This window comes from Bos indicus x Bos taurus, chromosome 5, assembly GCF_003369695.1.
Source record: "Bos indicus x Bos taurus breed Angus x Brahman F1 hybrid chromosome 5, Bos_hybrid_MaternalHap_v2.0, whole genome shotgun sequence".
Classification (NCBI taxonomy): domain Eukaryota; kingdom Metazoa; phylum Chordata; class Mammalia; order Artiodactyla; family Bovidae; genus Bos; species Bos indicus x Bos taurus.
Window position 1 is genome coordinate 11354564 of NC_040080.1, and position 18786 is coordinate 11373349.

At 54.0% G+C, this 18786-nt stretch overlaps 1 protein-coding gene across 25 annotated transcripts in view; it reads right to left on the minus strand.

Annotated features, from left to right (window-relative positions):
• Positions 1 to 18786, minus strand: part of CACNA1C (calcium voltage-gated channel subunit alpha1 C) — a 391155-nt gene that overhangs the window by 85891 nt on the left and 286478 nt on the right. For all 25 annotated transcript variants that reach the window (XM_027540909.1, XM_027540907.1, XM_027540916.1 and 22 more), the window contains exons 9-10: positions 17539 to 17711; positions 2383 to 2473 (exon numbers count right to left, since the gene is read on the minus strand). In XM_027540909.1, coding sequence (XP_027396710.1) covers positions 2383 to 2473; positions 17539 to 17711 — 264 coding nt within the window. The remainder of the gene's footprint in view (positions 1 to 2382; positions 2474 to 17538; positions 17712 to 18786) is intronic.

Here is an 18786-nt window from a genome sequence, read left to right on the forward strand (position 1 = left end):
GCGTTGGGACTGCAGGGACCTTGCACGCCACCTGGGCTGGGGCCTGCAATTTAACACAGTGCAGTCTGCTTCTCTCATGGCCACTCTCCCACGGAAGCTGCCTTCCGAACGCTTATGCCAAATCACAGTGACGCCCAGCGTCACTTCCACACCAGGCTGTGAGTTCCAGGGCGGGTGGTGTCACCATGGTCTCAGGCTCCGTGTCCCCGTGGCCAGGCACCGAGCGGGCGTGCTGCCCAGATGGGGTACAAATGAAGAACGCAGGCTGGACATCCCTCCTCCAGTGGCCTCCGGGCCTGTGCTGTCTGGTCTCCTGGCACCTCTCCATCTGTTTCATTTACTTGCTCTTTTACTTCTAAAAAAAGTGTCTAAACACTTCCCCGCCTCAGCCCCGGCCTTCCGCCCTGGTGAACAGCCTTGGTGTCAGTGCCACATAAGTGCATCCTTCATTTCTAAACCAAGGCCTCTAGCCTGTGCCCCAGAGGGGAACCCCGGCTCCCACACCTTGCAGCCCCGCTGGTGACTTCAGTGTCCATATCTTTTCTGTCTTCAGACTCAACAGATGGCTCCCTCCTCTCATCCCCTCTCCTACCTGTCTGCCCCCTCCCCACAAAACATCACCTTGCACTCGCTTTCTGTCTGCCCCATCCCCTTGGAACCATCTTCAGCCAGGCCTCTCATGACACAGAAATCCTCATCCTGCTACTCAGGCTGTTTGTTCTCAGCTTCAGAAATGCTGGCCTCTCCCTGCTCATCTCACTTGGCTTCAGCCCCCGGGGTTAACGCTGTGTCCCACCAGGAGTGCTGATGGTCTTCTCCCATGGCTGTCTGAAGCCACTGGGGAAGGATGGCAGTTTATGAAGGACACACTATAATCCTAGTGCTGGGGCCAGGCACTTTATCTGTACACAGTAGGAGCACAAACACGGGTGTTTATGGGAACCGCCGTTCATTCCTGCCAAGTCCTGGAGGCTTGCATGTCATGTCCTGAAGATGCTAGCCCCTCTGTGGGGACAGGCTTGTGGGCGCCAGCGCTCTGGTCTCCCCCGGCCTGTCACCTGGGCCCAGAGCCAGAGGGCAGAGTCCTCGTCACCTTCCCTCCGTCCCTTTGCAGACCTGCCATTCACCTTCTCAACCATGGCGGGCCAGGCCCATGTCCACAATCCTGAGAGCTTGTTTGTATGGTTCTAACAGGAGGGAAGAGGGGAGGGTTCACCCTGCTGCTTTGAACGTAATTAGCCCCGTATTTTAACAACAGTTTGACAATAACTGCTTCCCCACATCGCTGGGACTCAGCAGCACAGATTCCCTGGTGCTGCTGTCGGGGGGAGTGATGGCAAGGCCTGTGTACCCTGGAAACCGTCTGTTCCTGCTCCCTACTTGCTCAAAGGCTGGCCCGGCTCAGATGAGAGGCACCCACAAGGGGACCGCCTCGCGAGGGCTGGGGTCACCCAGATACGAAGGCATTTCAGGGTCACAGGTCAACGAGGACACCGTTTCCACGATGGAGTGACTCAGACACTCAGCCGATGTGGGGCTGGTCCTTCTCCAAGCCCTCCATCTGCTGTTCCTTTTAGTTTCCGGGGTGAGTCTTACATCCCTGGGAACAGGGGCAAGCAGCTCCCACTTCCAAAAGTGCAGCCTGGCAGACGCAGGACGCACCACCCTCAGGGTCAGCCTGACCCCCAAGGGAACCCAGCTTACAGTTTGTGGACTCTGCTTTTTGAGACTCTGAGAATGGAACCCAGCAGAGTGCTTATTTTTAGCAGTTAAGCCATTTTCCTTTCATTTCTTGCTGGGGAACATCTCCTAGGGCCTGTTGGTGTCCATTTTTAGGACGGAGCTTAGAGGTGATGGTGACCATCCGTGTGTGCCGTCCCTCCACACACCTGGCCCAGCCCCAGACCCAAGTCTGCTCAGGAAGCCGGGGGCTGGGGCTCGTGTTCGGGGACGTGGCCACTTGCCTGGCTGGCACCAGTGAACTTTCATAGCTGAGTCTGCATGACAGACAACCGTGCTCCCTTCCCCGGGTGGATAACTCAGAGCTGTAAGTAAGACCACCTCTCCCAGAGTATTTCTTGCCAGTCTGCCCATCCCCTGGGTCACATTTACCAGAAATGAAAGGGTGCTTAGCAGGACCCAGGGACCCTCACAAAGCTGATCTGGAGAAATGGGGTGCGGGGCTGGGAAGAAACAGACTTCAAGGCCCCCTCAACACATGTACGCCCCCACTCCCAAAGAGACACACACTCTGTTTCCCTGATGGGATGGAAAGGGGCTCAAAATCCAAAGTCAAACTCCTGGGAAGTGCAGAGCAGCCCCTGGCCAGGGCCATGCTCACTCCCTCCCGGGACCACGGGCCCCACTCCCGAGACTACTCACGCCAGCCTGGCCCCGCAGCTCTCTCCCTCGATGTCCCCTCCAGCCACGTTTTCGGTGTTGACAGACTCGGTCTCACTGGTGGGCATGCTCACTGCAGAGTCATGGAGAGAAGGAGAAAGGGGTTAGTCTGCAGCCTGGTCGGGAGGGGAGCCCTGGCAGTGCCTGGCAGGCCTGCGGTCCTGACTGACACACCTGGGGCCTGTCTATGGTGGCCTTGCTGCCTGGGACACCCTAAGTGGGACGGTGGGAGGAGACCCCTGAGGATGCCCTGCTCAGTCCCTCCTCTACCATCAACTCCATGCCCTTCGACAAGCTGCTTCTACTTTCCCTTTTGCATCTATTCCTCCATATAAAAAGAGCTTTCACGACAGTATTTTAGTTTTCTTATTTCTTTCCAGCCCCCTATTCTAAGGGGCTTTGACCCCATATTTAGGGTCCAGCCTGTCGGTGGAAAGGGTGTCTTTGCCAAGGGTGTGGCTCCTCAATGGATCAGAGGAGGATCTGCCCCTCGGCCTGAGTCCTGGTCACTGGCTTGATTCCATCCAGGACGGAGCCTGAAACAGAGCTCGAGGGGAGCAGCCTCGTCCAGTGCCACATTCAGGACTCAGGTCAGCCCTGCATACATGGAAACGAGAAGCCTCCATGTTGGACCCAGCAAACTAAGGTGAGAAGCGGCTTGAAGACACACGCAGGGATGCCACCTCCCCACAATATTTCAGTGGGCCAGCCTGGGACACAGTCCCTCCGCCTCCACGATGGCCGACCCGCCCAGTCTGTCTCCAGCCTCCCCTGAGGTGGTGGCGCTGGATTTCCAGGGCGACTGGAATCTTCTAGCTTGGAGGCCAGGTCAGCGGCTTAGAAGAAGAGACTTCTTTTATTGTTGTTGTTCAGTCGCTCAGTCGTGTCCAGCTCTTTGTGTCCCCGTGGACTGCAACATACCAGGCTTCCCTGTCCTTCACTGTCCCTAGGAGTTTGCTCAAACTCATGTCTGTTGAGTCAGTGATGCCATCCAACGATCTCATCCTCTTTCTTCTGTTACTATTTTTTATTCCAAATAAAAGTATATCCCCAAAGAATTCTTCTCCTTCTTTTCCAGCTTCTCTGACCCTTCTAACACGCCACACACAATGTCCTTATCTTTCCCATCCTTGTTATCTAGCATGGCCGCCACATCCTTGGTCCTGGCTCAGCTCTGCTTGCAGCGCGGCACCCTCATCCAGGGCAGGTCAGGAGCCCCAGTGGCCACAGAACCCGCGCTGGTGGGGGTGCGGCATCTGGGGACGTGGAACAGGGACCAGTACCCAGGGGTCTGCCGCCAGAACGCAGCATGCCATCCGCATAAGTCTCCTGGTTGGGTGGGGGATGTTGCTGGATGTGGCTTTTCCTTGGTTTCTTTCCTTTTGAATGAAGTCAAGGGGAGGTGAGAGAGACTCACTTCCAGAATGTGAAGACACAACTGGGAAGCCCGCGACTCCGTAAGCCTGACCGTCCTGTACCCACCCTTGAGTCCTTTTCCACAAACTCGGGTGTAAACAAGTCCAGACGTCATTGCAAGGGAGTCGCCCAGTCTTCTCGTCACAGGACAGGGAAGTGAGGCCCAGGGGAGGGCCAGGTGCTGGCTCACACAGTGGCTGAGGGCTTGGGCTGGAGCACAGGGGTCTCGGCCCCCGTGCTGTGCTCAGTTTGATGGCCCCCGGGCTACACACCAGACGAGATGGGATTCCGACGGCCAGGCAGGCTCTGGGCATCACAGGGTGTAGGTGCAGTCACCTGGTGGTGCTGGATCTCACTGTCTACAGCTGCACTGACAGTGGCTTTAACCTTGGCCGGCGATCTTCAAAGGAAAGGCCCTCTCAGGGGTCAGCCGCCGCGGTTGTCACGTTCACTGATGTCACAGGCTGGAAGGGACAGTGAGGTGGTGGATTTGGGCGGGACAGGCCACCCTCCCTTTGCACACACATGCACACACACACACACACCCCCCAGGAGAAGCAGGCTCCTGCTCTGCCCTGTGGGCACCAGCACGTGTTTACTCGCGTGTGGTGTGGGGGACGTCACCATGGGTTTCTGGGGGTGATTAGACCAAGCAACCAAGAAACTCTCCTTCCTTCTGATCAAGCAGACACGCCAGGTGCCTCCTTTCACAGATAAGACATCAGAGTCAAAAACCAGGAATAAGACATGGGCAGAGCTCAGGTCAGCCGTGGGGAAAGAAAGAAATGGGACTCGGCGTCCATGCGGGACATCGGCCTCACTTCCAAAAATAAAACTGAAGAAACGGTAAAAAGTAATAAAGCAAAACATGTAAGAACACTTAACAAAACAGGACCCAAACCCCAGATCACGTGAACTAACAACACAGGACCACGGATCCTGGGGAGAAGGAAGTGTCGTCTGCACCAGCAGATGGGGGTGACTTTGAGGAGAGGGCTTCCCAGGCAGGCCCACCTCATTTCTGCTTGTTAGTGGGAATCCGGAAGACTAGATCATGAGGAAAACTGGATCAGGATTCTTTTCAACATATGTAAAGGAGTCCGTCCCAAATAGACTTATTTTCACAATACAAAGCTTAAAACAACTTTTATGGACCTGGAGGACATTAGGCTTGGTGAAATAAGTCAGAGAAAGACAAATACTATACGTTAGCACTTATACATGGGATTTAAAAAATAAATGAATGGATATAACAAGGAGATCAAACCAGTCCGTCCTAAAGGAAATCAGTTCTGAATGATCATTGGAAGGACTGATGCTGAAGCTGAAGCTCTAGCTTCAGCTAGAAGCTAGAAGCTTTGGCCACCTGATGCGAAGAACTGACTCATTGGAAAAGACTCTGATGCTGGGAAAGATTGAAGGCAGGAAGAGAAGGGGATGACAGAGGATGAGATGGTTAGATGGCATCACCGACTCGATGGACATGAGTTTGAGCAAGCTCCAGGAGTTGGTGATGAACAGGGAAGCCTGGCATGCTGCAGTCCACGGGGTCACAAAGAGTCAGATATGACTGAGCGACTGAACTGAACTGAAAAAGGGCAAGGGAGTAAGGGACTTCCCAGGTGATAGTGGTAACGAACCTGCCTCCAATGTAGGAAATGTAAGAGACGGGGGTTTGATCCCTGGGTTGGGGAGATCCCTTGGAGGAAGGCGTGGCAACCCACTCCAGTATTCTTGTCTGGAGAATCCCATGGACAGAGGAGTCTGGTGGGCTACAGTCCATTGGGTCACACAGAGTTGGACATGACTGAAGTGACTCAGCACGTACGCATGGACTCTTTTTTCAGGTCCTAATGGTACTGGTTGTGCAATTACAGCAGGCACTTGGCATCTTTGGGGGTTTCAGGGCTGCTCCCCTGGGCTGGTGTCTTGGGGTTTGTCCTTCAGCTGCTCCTCTGCCCAGGGCCCGGGAGGCTGACCTTTGCGGACAGCCACAAGGACAGTGCCAGCAGAGCCTGTTTGGGGCTGTCACCCCTGGTGCCTGCATCTTTGTGAGCCCCCCCTTAAACTGCCCGGTTGTCGAATCTGTTTGTTGTCAGGACCTGACCCACGTGCCTCTGGGCGTGGGCCGGGTGAGTGGTATGAACCCACCAATGGGGGGAGATTTGCTGTCCAGGTGAGAGTGCGTGGAGCAGGGGACACTGGCCTGAGTCCATGGCCTTCCTCGCTCTGTCAGGCAGCATCTAGGGCAGCTGCACTCCAGTGACCCTGCAGGCTGACCTCCTGGGAGGCACCAGGGAGCCAGGACATCACTGGGGACACGGCTTGAGCCCCACGCAGGATGGGACGGACATCCTGGGTGGGGTTACTGCCCCAGGACCCTCTTGGGGTGGGGGAACCACGTCACATTTCATTTGGCTTCCTTTTCTCCTGCAGGAAAAGTAACTCGAGAGTTATCCCTCACTTCTTCTCTGCAGCTGGGGAGGTCCAGCCTATGGCCACTCATGGTCAGAGGCTGTGGGGTATAGGAGCCTCCTCCCAGTCTCTGCCCAGCTCAGGCTCCTGGGAACCTCCCTGGCATTGCACTGTGGGTCTAGGAATCAGCAGCGCTACCCTAGCCTTGGCCAGGCCACGGGACCATTCCAACTAGGTTACATGATAATCTGCGGCTCATGGTCTTCGTCTCTTACAAGAATAAATTGATCAGAGGCTGAGCTGACAGTCTCTTCCAAGGCAAAGAAAGAGTCGGGGCAGGAGAGGAAAAGCAGATTGCAGACAAAAGAGCTAAGAGTTGGGGAGAGAGAAGGTAAGTGGGGCCCGTCTGGATGGAAGGTCACGCCGCCCCCAGAGCCTCCTCTGCAGTGTCCTGAGTGCCCGGGCCCCACAGGCCTGCCTCCCCAGAAGCAGTTAAGACCTGGCTGATTCTAAGCCATCAGAAAGTAAATACAAAACAGGATTAAATATTAAGAAGCCAAACAAAGTGGCCTTATTAAAAAGGCACAGTGTAAGCACGACATGCTGTCGCAATAATTATTATTACCGCCATAAACCAGAGGAGGCCAAAACGCCCGCCCTTGGTCTGCAGCCGCCATCCGGAGGAGAAAACCAGGTCGCTGGGCCCCCAGCAGGCCATAAACACCCGGTGTTCCCAAGCAGAAAATCTCTCCCCACGGTCACGGTGCCACTGCGGTGGCCCCCTCCGTTAGGACGGGCCGGGGGGACCATGCAGCTAGAGGGCTGCACTTGGGCACCCACTTCTCTTCCCACCAGGCCCCACCGTCCTGAGGGGTGAAGGGGCTGAGTTGGGCATCCTCAGGCCCTGGGGATGCTGGGCAAACAGGAGGGGCTGGACCCCCCCGCCCGGCCCCCGAGGGACACAGCTCACTGCCACCCTTGGGGGTGAGAGAGGTGGTGATGGGGACCCTTCTGTGCAGGATTCCTCTGGAAATTGGCTGTTTTAGGCACAAAACTGCTTTTAGGTTGGAGATGATGTTCTAGATTCCAAGGCCAGGCTCAGCAGAGGGTCACCCGTGTGGAGTGACATGTGAGGGACAGAGAATGGCTGTGTCCCCCAAGTCCCTCTTCAGCCCAGCCCCAGCCCAGCCAGATGGTGTCCACCATGTCATCCTTCCGTTTTAGGGCCTTGGATTCTCTTGGGACAGATGATAGTAAGGCAAGGATCATAACAGCTCTACAGCAGGGTCATGATAACAGCTCAGTCTTCCATCACCTGCTACCTGCCGGCGGCTCACCAGACCTAACTCAAGCCTCAGAACAACTCGATGAGAGAGTATATCGCCCCATTACATGCTCCCATTTCATAGATCAGGAAACTGAGGCTGAGAGAATGAAGCGGCTTATCCAAAGTGAGCAGCAGCTCATGAGATCCGGGATTTGAACCCCAGCCTGTGTCAAGCCAAGTCTACCTTCATCTACATCAGACAAGTTCTTCCCGATCAGGAGAGAAGAGGAGGCCTGTGGATGTGCTAGGGTCACTGGGAGAAGGAGAAGGTGGGCAGAGAGTATGGGTGGGAGGTCCCGGGAGAAGTCAGGTACTGTGCAACCCTGCCCAGGGTGCCACTGGGTTGGAGCCTGGGTCCTGGAGTCACTGGCTTGAGTTTGGACCCTGGTTCTGCCCTTTGGGGGCTTCCCTTGTAACTCAGCTGGTAAAGAATCAGCCTGGAATGCGGGAGACCTGAGTTCGATCCCTGGGTTGGGAAGATCCCCTGGAGAAGGGAAAGGCTACCCACTCCAGTATTCTGGCCTGGAGAATTCCATGGACTATACAGTCCACGGGGTCACAAAGAGTCAGACATGGCTGAGCAACTTTGACTCACTCACTTTGCACTTTGGATCTCTGAGACCTGAGGTCTGTTACAACCCTCTTCTGGGGCTTGGTTTCCCTACCAAGGCCTACATGTGTTGCAGGGCTAGAAGGGCAGAGCAGCCCTTCCTTTGACCGTGGAGATCAGTGAGGTACAGAGAGGGCCAGTGACTCGCCCAAGGTCAAACAGCTAATTAGAGCTGGAGGTCTGGTCCCTTTTCCACCAGCCAGCACTGCCTCCTTTTCTTGCCTGCCCTTTACTCACATCACAGAGGGGCCAAAAGCCCACCTCGGTCATCCTGGCCAAGCCCAGGCTCGCCCTACTCCCTCCTGAAGGCCCAGGCCTCACACTTGTGCCCTGTGTGTGCTGTCCACGGGGGCCTGCAGAGCTCAGGGTGTGCTTTCTCTCTCTCTTTCTTCTTGGTCTCCATCTTCTTCCCTATTTTCTGCTGCTCGTGATAACTTTGGCCTGAGTCAGATTCCCCAGGGAGGCTCTACGGGGGCCCAGCAAACTCCCGAAGGCCATGGGCACCCACAATGGGGCTGTCCTGACGAGAGCATGGCTTCTTCATGAGGCTTCAGCCTTGCCTCCCCCTCAGCAGGAGAGCAGATTTCAGCCTCAAACTGCAGGCGTTTATGGGAAGTGAGTCACTTTAGCTCCCAAACCTGTGGTGCCTCAAGCCCCATAACTCCCTGAATGAATCTGCGTGCAGCGGTCAGCACATCCATCAGCCACCTCCTCCCCCGCCATGTCCTCCACTTTAATTGATCATGCGGCTCTCCCTGCTGGTGCTTGTCAGGTTCTTCTGCATCCTGGTTCTCCTGATGCTTTAATCATCCACATCTTTCTCAGCAAGACTGCTCCAGAACCTGTTCCGGAATGCGCTCTAGACTGGAGGCCTTGCTCCCCTCTTGCATTGGTCAGGCCTCATCAGGACCACATCCATGGGGGCGGCCAGAAGTCGAGTTCAGGGACAGGGAAGGGCTGAGCCCACATTCTGTGCAGACCCTCGGATGGTTTAGTGTAGATGAGGTGGTCAGGGGACATAGTCTCTGTCTCTAAACTTGCGACATCCATTTCTGGGGCTGCCCGAAATGATCCTCTTGGGAAAATGATCTGAACCTCAGTTTTTTCATCTAAAAAAAAAAACAACTGAGACAATATAGGACTTTCCTGGTGGCTCGGTGGTAAAGAATCTGCGGGCCAATGCAGGAGACAAGGGTTTGAGCCCCGGTTTGGGAAGACCCCACACACCAAGGAGCAACTAAGCCCGTGCAGCACAACTGTTGAGCCCGTGTGTCACAACTGCTGAAGCCCATGTGCCCTAGAGCCCATGCTTTGCAACAAGGGAAGCCTCTGCAGTGAGAAGCTGGTGCACTGCAGTGAAGAGCAGCCCTTACTTGCTGCAACGAGAGAAAAGCCCGCAGAGCAACGAAGACCCAGCACAACCAAAAATCAATCAATCAAATCTAAAAAAAAAAAAAAAAAAGAGACCATAATACGGATCTTGGAGGGTTAAGTGAGGATTAACGGTAACACGGGTTAGAGTAATACTTTTCTGTGTGCGCATATTGCCCAGACACCAGATGGACTTATTGGGGATGAAAAAGCAAAAATGCAGGCCCAAGAGAAGAACCTCAGGACCAGCTGCTGTGATCTGAACCATCACCTGGAGTCTGAGTGCTGGTTGGTGATGGTGGACGTGTTCTCAGCCGCTCCACTAGGAGGGCTCAGACACCACGTTCCCTTTGGGGCCCTGGTTGTCAAGGTGGTCAGACCTTCATGAATATTCATGATGTCCCTACTGTGCGAGAACAGTCACCTACTCTGACAGGGTCTCTGCCCTGGAAATGCTTAACAGCTTGTGAGAAGACACTTTGTAAAAACCTTGAACTGTTATTACACGCATGAAAAAAAAAAAAAAAAGATTCAAGCAGGACTCGAGAAAAGAGCTTTGCACTTCTCCTTTGGTGCCCCCTCAATTCTCCTTTTTAACCTTCAACTGCAGTGTCTGCCAGAGACTGGGTTCTATTCTCCCAACCTGCTCTCTGCCATGCCAGAGAGGCCATGAGCACACCTGACTGTCTGGTGGTCCACCGAGCCCTACTCTGGACACTTCTCTTGGGTCAGGACGACATCACACAGGTCGTAGACCCTTCGGGATGGCCCTGCTACAGAGAGAGGTCTGCAGCTCATTCCGAAAGAATTTCTGCTTCTATGAAGCAGGGAGACTAGTAGCAGAGTGATATGGGGCCTCGGTTCCAGTTTGCTTTTAAATAGATTTGGGGCTAAACATATTTTTTAATAGGCAACAATTGAGTTAGTCTAATGAGAAATGTCATCCCCTACCGCTGCCAGAGAAGCAAGCCGCTTCCATTAGAAGTAATGCTTCCTGGACAGATTAAGGCATGGAAAATCATCTTGGGTCGTCAACAATTCCCTCCAGTTTCACTGATCTGATTAGACTTAGCAACGGAAAGAGGAATTTACAAATTAGAAGCCGTTCTCTATTTATTACCAAAATGGCTGCTTTCCACTCCACCCAGGAGACGCAGCTGAGATCTCATTAAGTCTCTGCTTGTGATAACATTTAGTCCATAAATCTCCATCTCTACCAGTGAATGAAATGAGCGTTATGCCCAAGACCACACGATGGATGAAATCAAACCTCTGCCCCTTGGAAGGGAGTTGACCTTTTCAAGCCTTAAATGTATTCAGCTTTCTGGTCCTAAAGAAACAGCTGGGAACTTACTCTGGGTCCTCTCTTAACCCTTTCTCAACTGCCTGTGTAGACAGCTAGCTGGCCTCACTGAGAGAGAAATAAAATAAAGATATTTCTGGCACTTCTCCGAATGTATTTGAAGAAGAAAGGGGGAGAAGTGGTTGGTACATGAAGAAAAACATCGAGGAGTAGTCTGTCCTCTTGCAGAAGTCAGAGAGAAGGGTTGACAGACAAGAAACGGAAGATGACAAATTAATTGGTGTGTCTGATTCATTCCGTGGCCTCTGCGGGGCCAGATATCCGGTCCTGCCTGATTTTAGCCCGACACAGTGACAAGGCAGGTCCAGGTCACCTGTTCCCAATGGTGGACTTTCACAGATTTCCAGGCCTCCCACCCCTTTTCCATATTCACTGTTGGTTGATCCGCCAGGCTCTGTGAGAATTCTGGGGATGTGAACCTCCCCTCTCACTCCAGTTGCACAGCCCAGCAGGGGGGAAGATGGATTAAACAGGTACCAAAGGTCGTATACCTGGTGTCACCAGGCAGGCATGGAGCAGGCATCTGGGGTCAAAAAGGTGGGGGTAAGGAGAGGAGGGGGAAGGGTGGAAGGGGAGGGGCGCCCGAGGAGGGCTTAGAGTGGGGTGGTTCCTAAGGAAGTTGGTGGAGCTGGGCTCTCTAGGTGAGGGGAGACAGAGGATACCAGGCACCAGGAAGGTCTTTGGAAGAATCAGCTTGCTTCCAGGGTTCAGGGGACTCCTACGGGAGACCCAGAGCAAGTTCCAGGAGTCTGAAATCAACTGAAGTCCTCTGGGGTCTGATGGACTGGAGGTTTGTCTAAACTCCCAGGGCTAAAGCTGACATGTGTCAGCTTCAGACCACAGAAACCACACCCGATCCTGGAATGGGTCTTTGCAGCTGTCTGATCTGACTCCTCCCTTTTATAGACAAGGAAACCGAGAAGGGCAAACTGTCCGTCGGCCACTGGGCAGGGACTGGGAGTCTGGTGACCTGTGGTTCTCAACTCCTGTTCAGTCTACAACATGATACACCGCCGCAACTGTGCAGACCGTAAGCTCCAGCCTCCAGTCAGGTGAGAACTGGCTGTGTGCACATTTCTGGTCTAATCGAGGGACGACTTAATAAATGGGTAGAATCCATCCAGTAAGGGATTAGTGGAAGCTACAACAAATGGAAATGATTTTATACCACCTAAGAGGCTCAAGAAGAAGCTCTACAAGTCTAACTGAAGCCTGGTGCCCTCTTGGTGAAAACCTCGGATACCCCGCCTGATGTCAGTGACTGACCAGATCAGCTGCCCAATCACTGCAGAGCGGTGGAGGGAGCCAAGGGCAAGAGGGCCAGGACCCTCGCTGCTGGCCACACCAAGAAGATGTGCCCCTGCTCCCAGGTGGAAGCCCGATCTTTCTGTGTCTGCTGGGGCACAGCAAGCGACCCACCAAGCTTCTCGTCGTAGCTGGAGCAAGTGTTGAATATCAGCAAATACAATAAAACTGTAATTCTGAGTGTTCCCGTTGAGAAAGGGTCCTCCGCTTCTTTTTGCCTATGTATATGGTGTGGGGACGTGTGCGTATCCATGTGCCTGATGTGTGTGTGTGTGTGTACATGCTGTTATTTTCAGAGAATTTTGTTGACACAGTGGCTGACCTGATGCTGGATATCATTATCCTATCTCATGAGTCACTGACATGAGACGTAAGAGTTGACTGGCTGATTTGAAGCTTGGAATTCAGAAGGTAAACAAAGGCTTTCCCCCTTAAAACTGGCCTGTCAAGCATATAATTAGGGCTTTTCACCTCATCAGCCAGCTGTTGAGAGCAGATCTATTATCTCATCCCCGAGTAGAGGCACAGACAAGTTTCGGGGCAGCTGGAATCATTGCTTACCAGTTTCTGGCCTGCGTTTTTGTTTTTCTCTTGACCTCTAACCTCTGGGGGTTTGTGTGCCCGCACCAGGCACATTCTGAAGCCCCCTGAGCACGACTTCGGGTCTGTGTGTCAAAACCAACATTATGCTTAGCAAGTCAGTTTTAGAATATGAATTTAGTGACCATCAATGGCTCCTGTGACTAGATATTTAAAAATATCTTAATATCCTTATTTTTTGTTAAAAACCCCTAACACTGAAGAACCTTATGAACACTGAAATGTATATCTTTTGAGAGGATAAACCTCTCATCAAAGCTCTGTCCAGTGAAAGTCCCCTGCAGACCTCTTTGCTGGGAGTGAGTTCAGTCAGTCGGATGAACTCACATGAATCACATCTAAATTACAAAGGATGTATACTTTTATGAATCTCAGTAAGCGGCTTTCTTTCTTGTCCTGCTACCACCTGGGATATCGTTGGAAACAGGACAGTCTACTGTCCCCCGCCTCCCTTGATGACCTTCACGGAACACTGTCCTCTTGGGGCCACACTCTGAAAACAGTGTGCTCTCCAAGTACACCCGACGGGGCCCCCAGGGGCCCCTCCACCGTTCCCACACTGGGCCCGACAGCAGAGCAGCCAGACTGCTCCCTGGTGCATGGGCTGCCCTTGGAGAAACCCCTGCCATGTCCTTGTTCTGACCAGATTCCCGAGTGTGGTTCTGCACATGAATGACATGGGCCCCCAGGACCCACCCAGGGCAGTCGTTCCCAGCAGCCTGGAAGGATCCATGAAACAGCCTCACAGCGCGGCCCAGGGATTGGATGCTGGTCCTCACTGCGGGGCTCAGTTTGTGCCTGACGCCTTGTCTCACCAGCCGGGTGAGCTGTTCCCCCACAGCCCTAAGGCGTCTACTCTCCCCCCAGGGTGTAGGCTTAGGACGGCCTCTAACACAGTCACTTAGGGGCCAGAGTAAGAAGGGAGTCAAGGAGAAAAACCTTCGCTAGTGTCCCTCTGGCCGTCTGACCAGAACTCTGTCTCGGCATTCCAGGTGTGTGGCAGCCGTGAGGACGAGTGCGTCCAAGGAACACACCATTTGTATCCATCGAAATGTAAGAAAAGCTCAAATAATGATGCCCGTGCCTTGGACACGTGTACAGTGTGGGCCAGTGATGTTCAGATCCCTGCTTTCGAGCCCCACCGGGCCCTTCTGAGGGCAGCCTCTGCTCTTGGAAGCCCTCCAATCTCTGTGTTTCAACAATACACGATCCAGACTTGGCAGGGCGGGTGGAAGCCACGCGGCTCTGCTGCTGCGCGGGGACTGCAGAGGGGCTCCTGGGAGCAGAGCTGAATACACGGAATACATATTTAATCTGCTTGTCTGTGTGGAAACTCGGTCGTTCGGTTCCACGGTCTGTCTGTCTTTTCCACGCTCATCGCACAAATGTCTGTCTTCGAGGGCTGGGGCTGCATTTAAATGGTCTGAACAGTGTGAAAGAGAGATTCGCACATGCACAAATAATTAATCCACGCATTTTTGATCTTGAGGAGGAGAAAGAAAGAAGAGAAGGATTCCTGTTCCATGAGGGCTGTGTCCCCAGGGCCTAAAGCAGCATGCGGTGCTGCTGCTGCTGCTGCTGCTGCTGCTAAGTCGCTTCAGTAGCGTCCAAATCTGTGTGACCCCATAGATGGCAGCCCACCAGGCTCCCCCGTCCCTGGGATTCTCCAGGCAAGAACACTGGAGTGGGTTGCCATTTCCTTCTCCAATGCATGAAAGTGAAAAGTGAAAGTGAAGTCGCTCAGTCGTGTCTGACTCTTTGTGACCCCATGGACTGCAGCCTACCAGGGTCCTCCGCTGATGGGATTTTCCAGGCAAGAGTACTGGAGTGGGGTGCCATTGCCTTCTCCAGCGTGTGGCACAAAGCGGACATTTAATCGGGAGATGGATGGAGGGAGGATGAATGAACTCAGAATATTGTAACGTATTTTTTATATAATTTACTGGCCACCTTATCGACTCTGATTACTTAGAGAAACACCTCAAACAATGCACTTTCTCTCTGTTCCCTTCCCTAACCCTGCTCTTTCTATGACTTTGGTGGTGTCTGTAGCTTTTCCTCCACAAACCTATACCTGGGCTCCTTGTGGGTGTGCTCAGCTACCAAAGGTGACGTGTCTCTGAGCAGTCTCCTGGCTGGGGTCATGGCTGTATCACCATTGCCGGATACCCGGCATCTCTTAAGTGCCACTGGGGTTCCTGGCTGGGGCGAAGGCAGAAGTGGCCAAAGCCATTGGTCAAGAGTGACAATACCTTTTACCCGTTTTCTGAAAAGACTACTTAGTCTTTGAGCTGAAGAGAACTGGCAGATACGCTGTACTGTAATCTTGGAGCAATTTCAAAGGCAAATTTCAGCTACTTTGATGGAAACATATAGCAGCGTCTCTTCCCTTATATTTGCTTCAAAGGGCAAACTACGAAGTTCTGAAGATCAGAATATAGTTTCTGGGCATGGGCCTGCCTTTTCTTCAAATCCATTAGGTGGCCAGTTCCTTAACAACCCAGTCTTGTCCACTCTGCTCTTGATCGGACTTTCCTGAAGCCCGCACCTCTGGGTGAACCTTCTGGCTCCACCCCCAAGCATCTCACATTCAGTTCCTCACATGTTCCTATTTCAGCCTTTGTCTTGCTTTTTAAGACGCTCATTCCCTGGCGCCCCAACTCCTGGACTGCCCCACAGCCATCTCCACAATGGAAGCAAGCAGGCCCTGTACTGTCCTCCTCCTGGGACAAGGCTGAAGACAGAAGCAGGCCCAGGCCCCGAGGAAAGAGCCTGGGGGAGGGCAGCAGCTTCCAGGCTGAGCTCATCTGTATTTGGGCTCAAGAGCGTCCTGAGAGAGACTCTGTCCACAAGGGTGGGCGGTTCATCGTGTGCTCCCCAAAGCTTGGTCAGAAATGGGGGTGGGGGGCTTGTGCACTCAATCTGCTCCAGCAGCAGAGCCTCCCCCATCTGGGCAGGTCAGGGGGCAGCATACCCGTCCTTGGAGGAGAGGGGATCACCGCGTCTCTGTGGACAGCCACACAGTGCTGGGTGGGCCACGGAGGGCCATGTTCATGTCCCTATGAACATGCAAGAAACCTGTTCCTGCCATCCGTCGAGAACCGAGCACTGCCCTGACCAGGGAGCAGACTGGGGTCCAGAGCTGACTCCTGTGCTTGGCGGCAGGGGTGCCCTCAGCTCCCAGGCCAGCTCACTCATTCACGCATTGCTCGGCACCACGGACCACCCCTTTGTCCACGATCCGTCAGCAAGACTCTGCCAGGCCTCTTCCCAGGAAGACCCTTGGCCGCGTCGCTGCTCCCTGTTCCAATCCATCCCAGGCCTTGTCTTCCAGCCTGCTGAACTCCTAGCAGAGCGTGAAGCCCACTTGGGTTGCTGAATCATGTTGTTACCAGCCCCTGGTAGGGCACATTCTAATTCTGTGTGTGTCCCTTGAGCAGAGTCACCAGAAAGGGCATTGTTGGAGGATGTGTTCCACCTGCGTCTGAGGTGAGGGAAGGCGGGCTGCTCTGTGCTCACAGCCATGTCCTCTGCCCTCTCCCTCCACCCACGCCTCCTCCCGGATTGCCACCGAGAGCTCAGGCACCAACGAGCAGGAACAGCTGGAAACCAGCCGGGAAGAGTGATCACAACCAGCACAATGCACGCCCATGCACATGGCCAGGGTATCCGCACACCGTGTCAGGATACACGTGCACCCACGTGCCTTCCTGGCCTCTGTAAGGATGCCGTGACGGACACCCTGCCTCCCCATTGGTCCCCAGAGCCCAGAGGGTCTCCCTTCTCCCTCTCGGCCCTCAAGCCCCTTTGGCTCCCTGCCCTTACCTGCCTGACCCACGCAGCAAGCTGTTTAACCTTATGGATTCCTTGGCCAGAAACGACCTTATTCAAATGTGTGAAACATGAGGGAAGGACACCCACAGGAGGATAGCATGGTCAGGGTCAGAGGAGACATAGGGCAGTTAGGGCCACGTTCACCCCACAGCCCAGGTACTGGGGGCTGAACAGAGGGCAGAGCCCCACCCTGGAGCCACCAGATCTGAGGAGGCGTCAGGAGCCTGCATTTCCAGCAAGGCCCCCTGCAGTGATGCTGGTGCTGCCGGTCCAGGGCCCACATTTCAGAAGCACCAGGCGTGTCCCAGGAGCCTGAATTTCCGCGATTCATTATCTCCTCAACACTTGCAAGTCAATACCATCCATCACTCTCATTACCATCCCAGCAAAAGCCTGGCCAACAAGCTGCCATGGGAAACCCCAGAGAGAGGGACTGGGCTCCATTTCTAAAACCTGATGCTGTTCTGCCAAAGCCCTCGGGGTTTCCTCAACCTTCCTGTTTAGCACCTCCCTGGAGCTTTGAATCAAACTTCCTCTAGAGAAACCTTTGGCTCTTTTCCCTGAGAGCACAGCGGTGCTTGGAAAGGGACAGGGGCGCACTTTCCATGTGGTGGAGGTGGAGACGGTCCCTTTTGAATAAGCCCAGAGCAGGACGCCCGCCCCTCCGCCCAGGGAGCCGGGCTGGGAGGAGGACGTTGGATTGAAAACAAAGAACCCCACCGAGCAAAGTGTCTCCGGACCAGAGGCTCCAGCAGGACTGGGAGGCTCTGCTGCACGCATGGGACTGACTTCTGAGAGCTGAGAAGGATGCACCCACAAGGCAGGGGTGGGCAGCCTCCGCTCCCCGAGCGCCCCGTCTCAAGTCCAGCCCCCAGCCCCTTGCGGGAGGCCGCTCACTGTTTCGGGGTTTCTCCTCGTCCAGGCCCTCGTCCTCATTCTCGGGGTCGATGTCCTCGGCCTGCGTGATCCAGTCCAGGTAGCCCTTCAGGTCCTCCTCCAGCTGCTGCTTCTCTCGCAGCTTCTGGAAGTCTCCCCGGGCCTTGGCCTTCTCTCGCTCTTTGGAGAACTCTCTGGTGAGAGACGCCAAGCGGGCAGGGCGGGAGAGACGGGGCAAGAGGAACAAAGGGTTAGCTGCATGGCACGGGAAGCCCACCGCCGGCCCCCACTTGCATGGACCCCCGTCCCAGGTCTGACCTGCTCTCATAAAATGGCTGGGCGGGGCATCTTCACTTGGGACATGAGCAGCGGGTGGACCAAACCCATGTCCCCTCTTTTTGGGCCGTGATTACAAGCTGTCTCTCATGACAGACGTCCCCCAATGACCTGAAAGACCTTCTGAACAGTAGCCAGAAGGGATCCCCACTACAGCCCCGGGAGACAAGGAGCTGGGTCTAGCTGAAGCATCCCCCCTGCCCCGCCCCGCCTCCACTGGCTCTGCCAACCCACGTGCTTCCTCAGGGGCTTGAGGTCGGCCCTGGTGGGGTGTTTACACTACAGAAGTCGTCAGATGTTACAAATCAGGGCTCTGCCTCTCAAAGAGCCCATGTTATACATGGGCCAGTATAGTCACTGAGGTCAGGCCCAGGAGAGCTCACCTCTCCACCCCTTCTCATTTCTAGGACATGTTCTGCCGGTTCAGCAAGCCTGGAGGGTTTCTAATCTAGAGAAAGTTCTTTCCTACATGAAGGAGACAAAATAGGGTTCCAAACACAAGAAAATGTCCTGTGGCTGCCCTTTGGGTTAAAAAAGAAATCTAATCAGAATGGGAAAATGCATAAAGTCAAGACGATATAAAAGTTAAATGGGGCATTCAGTCTCAAGCAATAATGAGTAGAAGCTAAAATTGGGTTGGGATTTGCTGGAAGAAGGGCCTATTAAAGAATTTTGGAGAGTGTCTACTTCTTTCCTGTTTTCTGTGACTCTGTCCTTATTTTCTCTCTGACTTTGAATTCACTTTCTGAGCCAGGAGGGGCTGGTGGCCAAGAAGGGGGTCGAGGAGGCTGGGTGTCACTCTCGAAGCAAGTCTGTGCCTTTTCTAAATACATAGTGCATGCCTCAGTCTGTGGTGCTCTGGACCCCGGGGGTATGTGTGGACGCACTGGGCATTTCAGCTTCTTCCTAGAGACACGACTCCTCCTTCTCTTG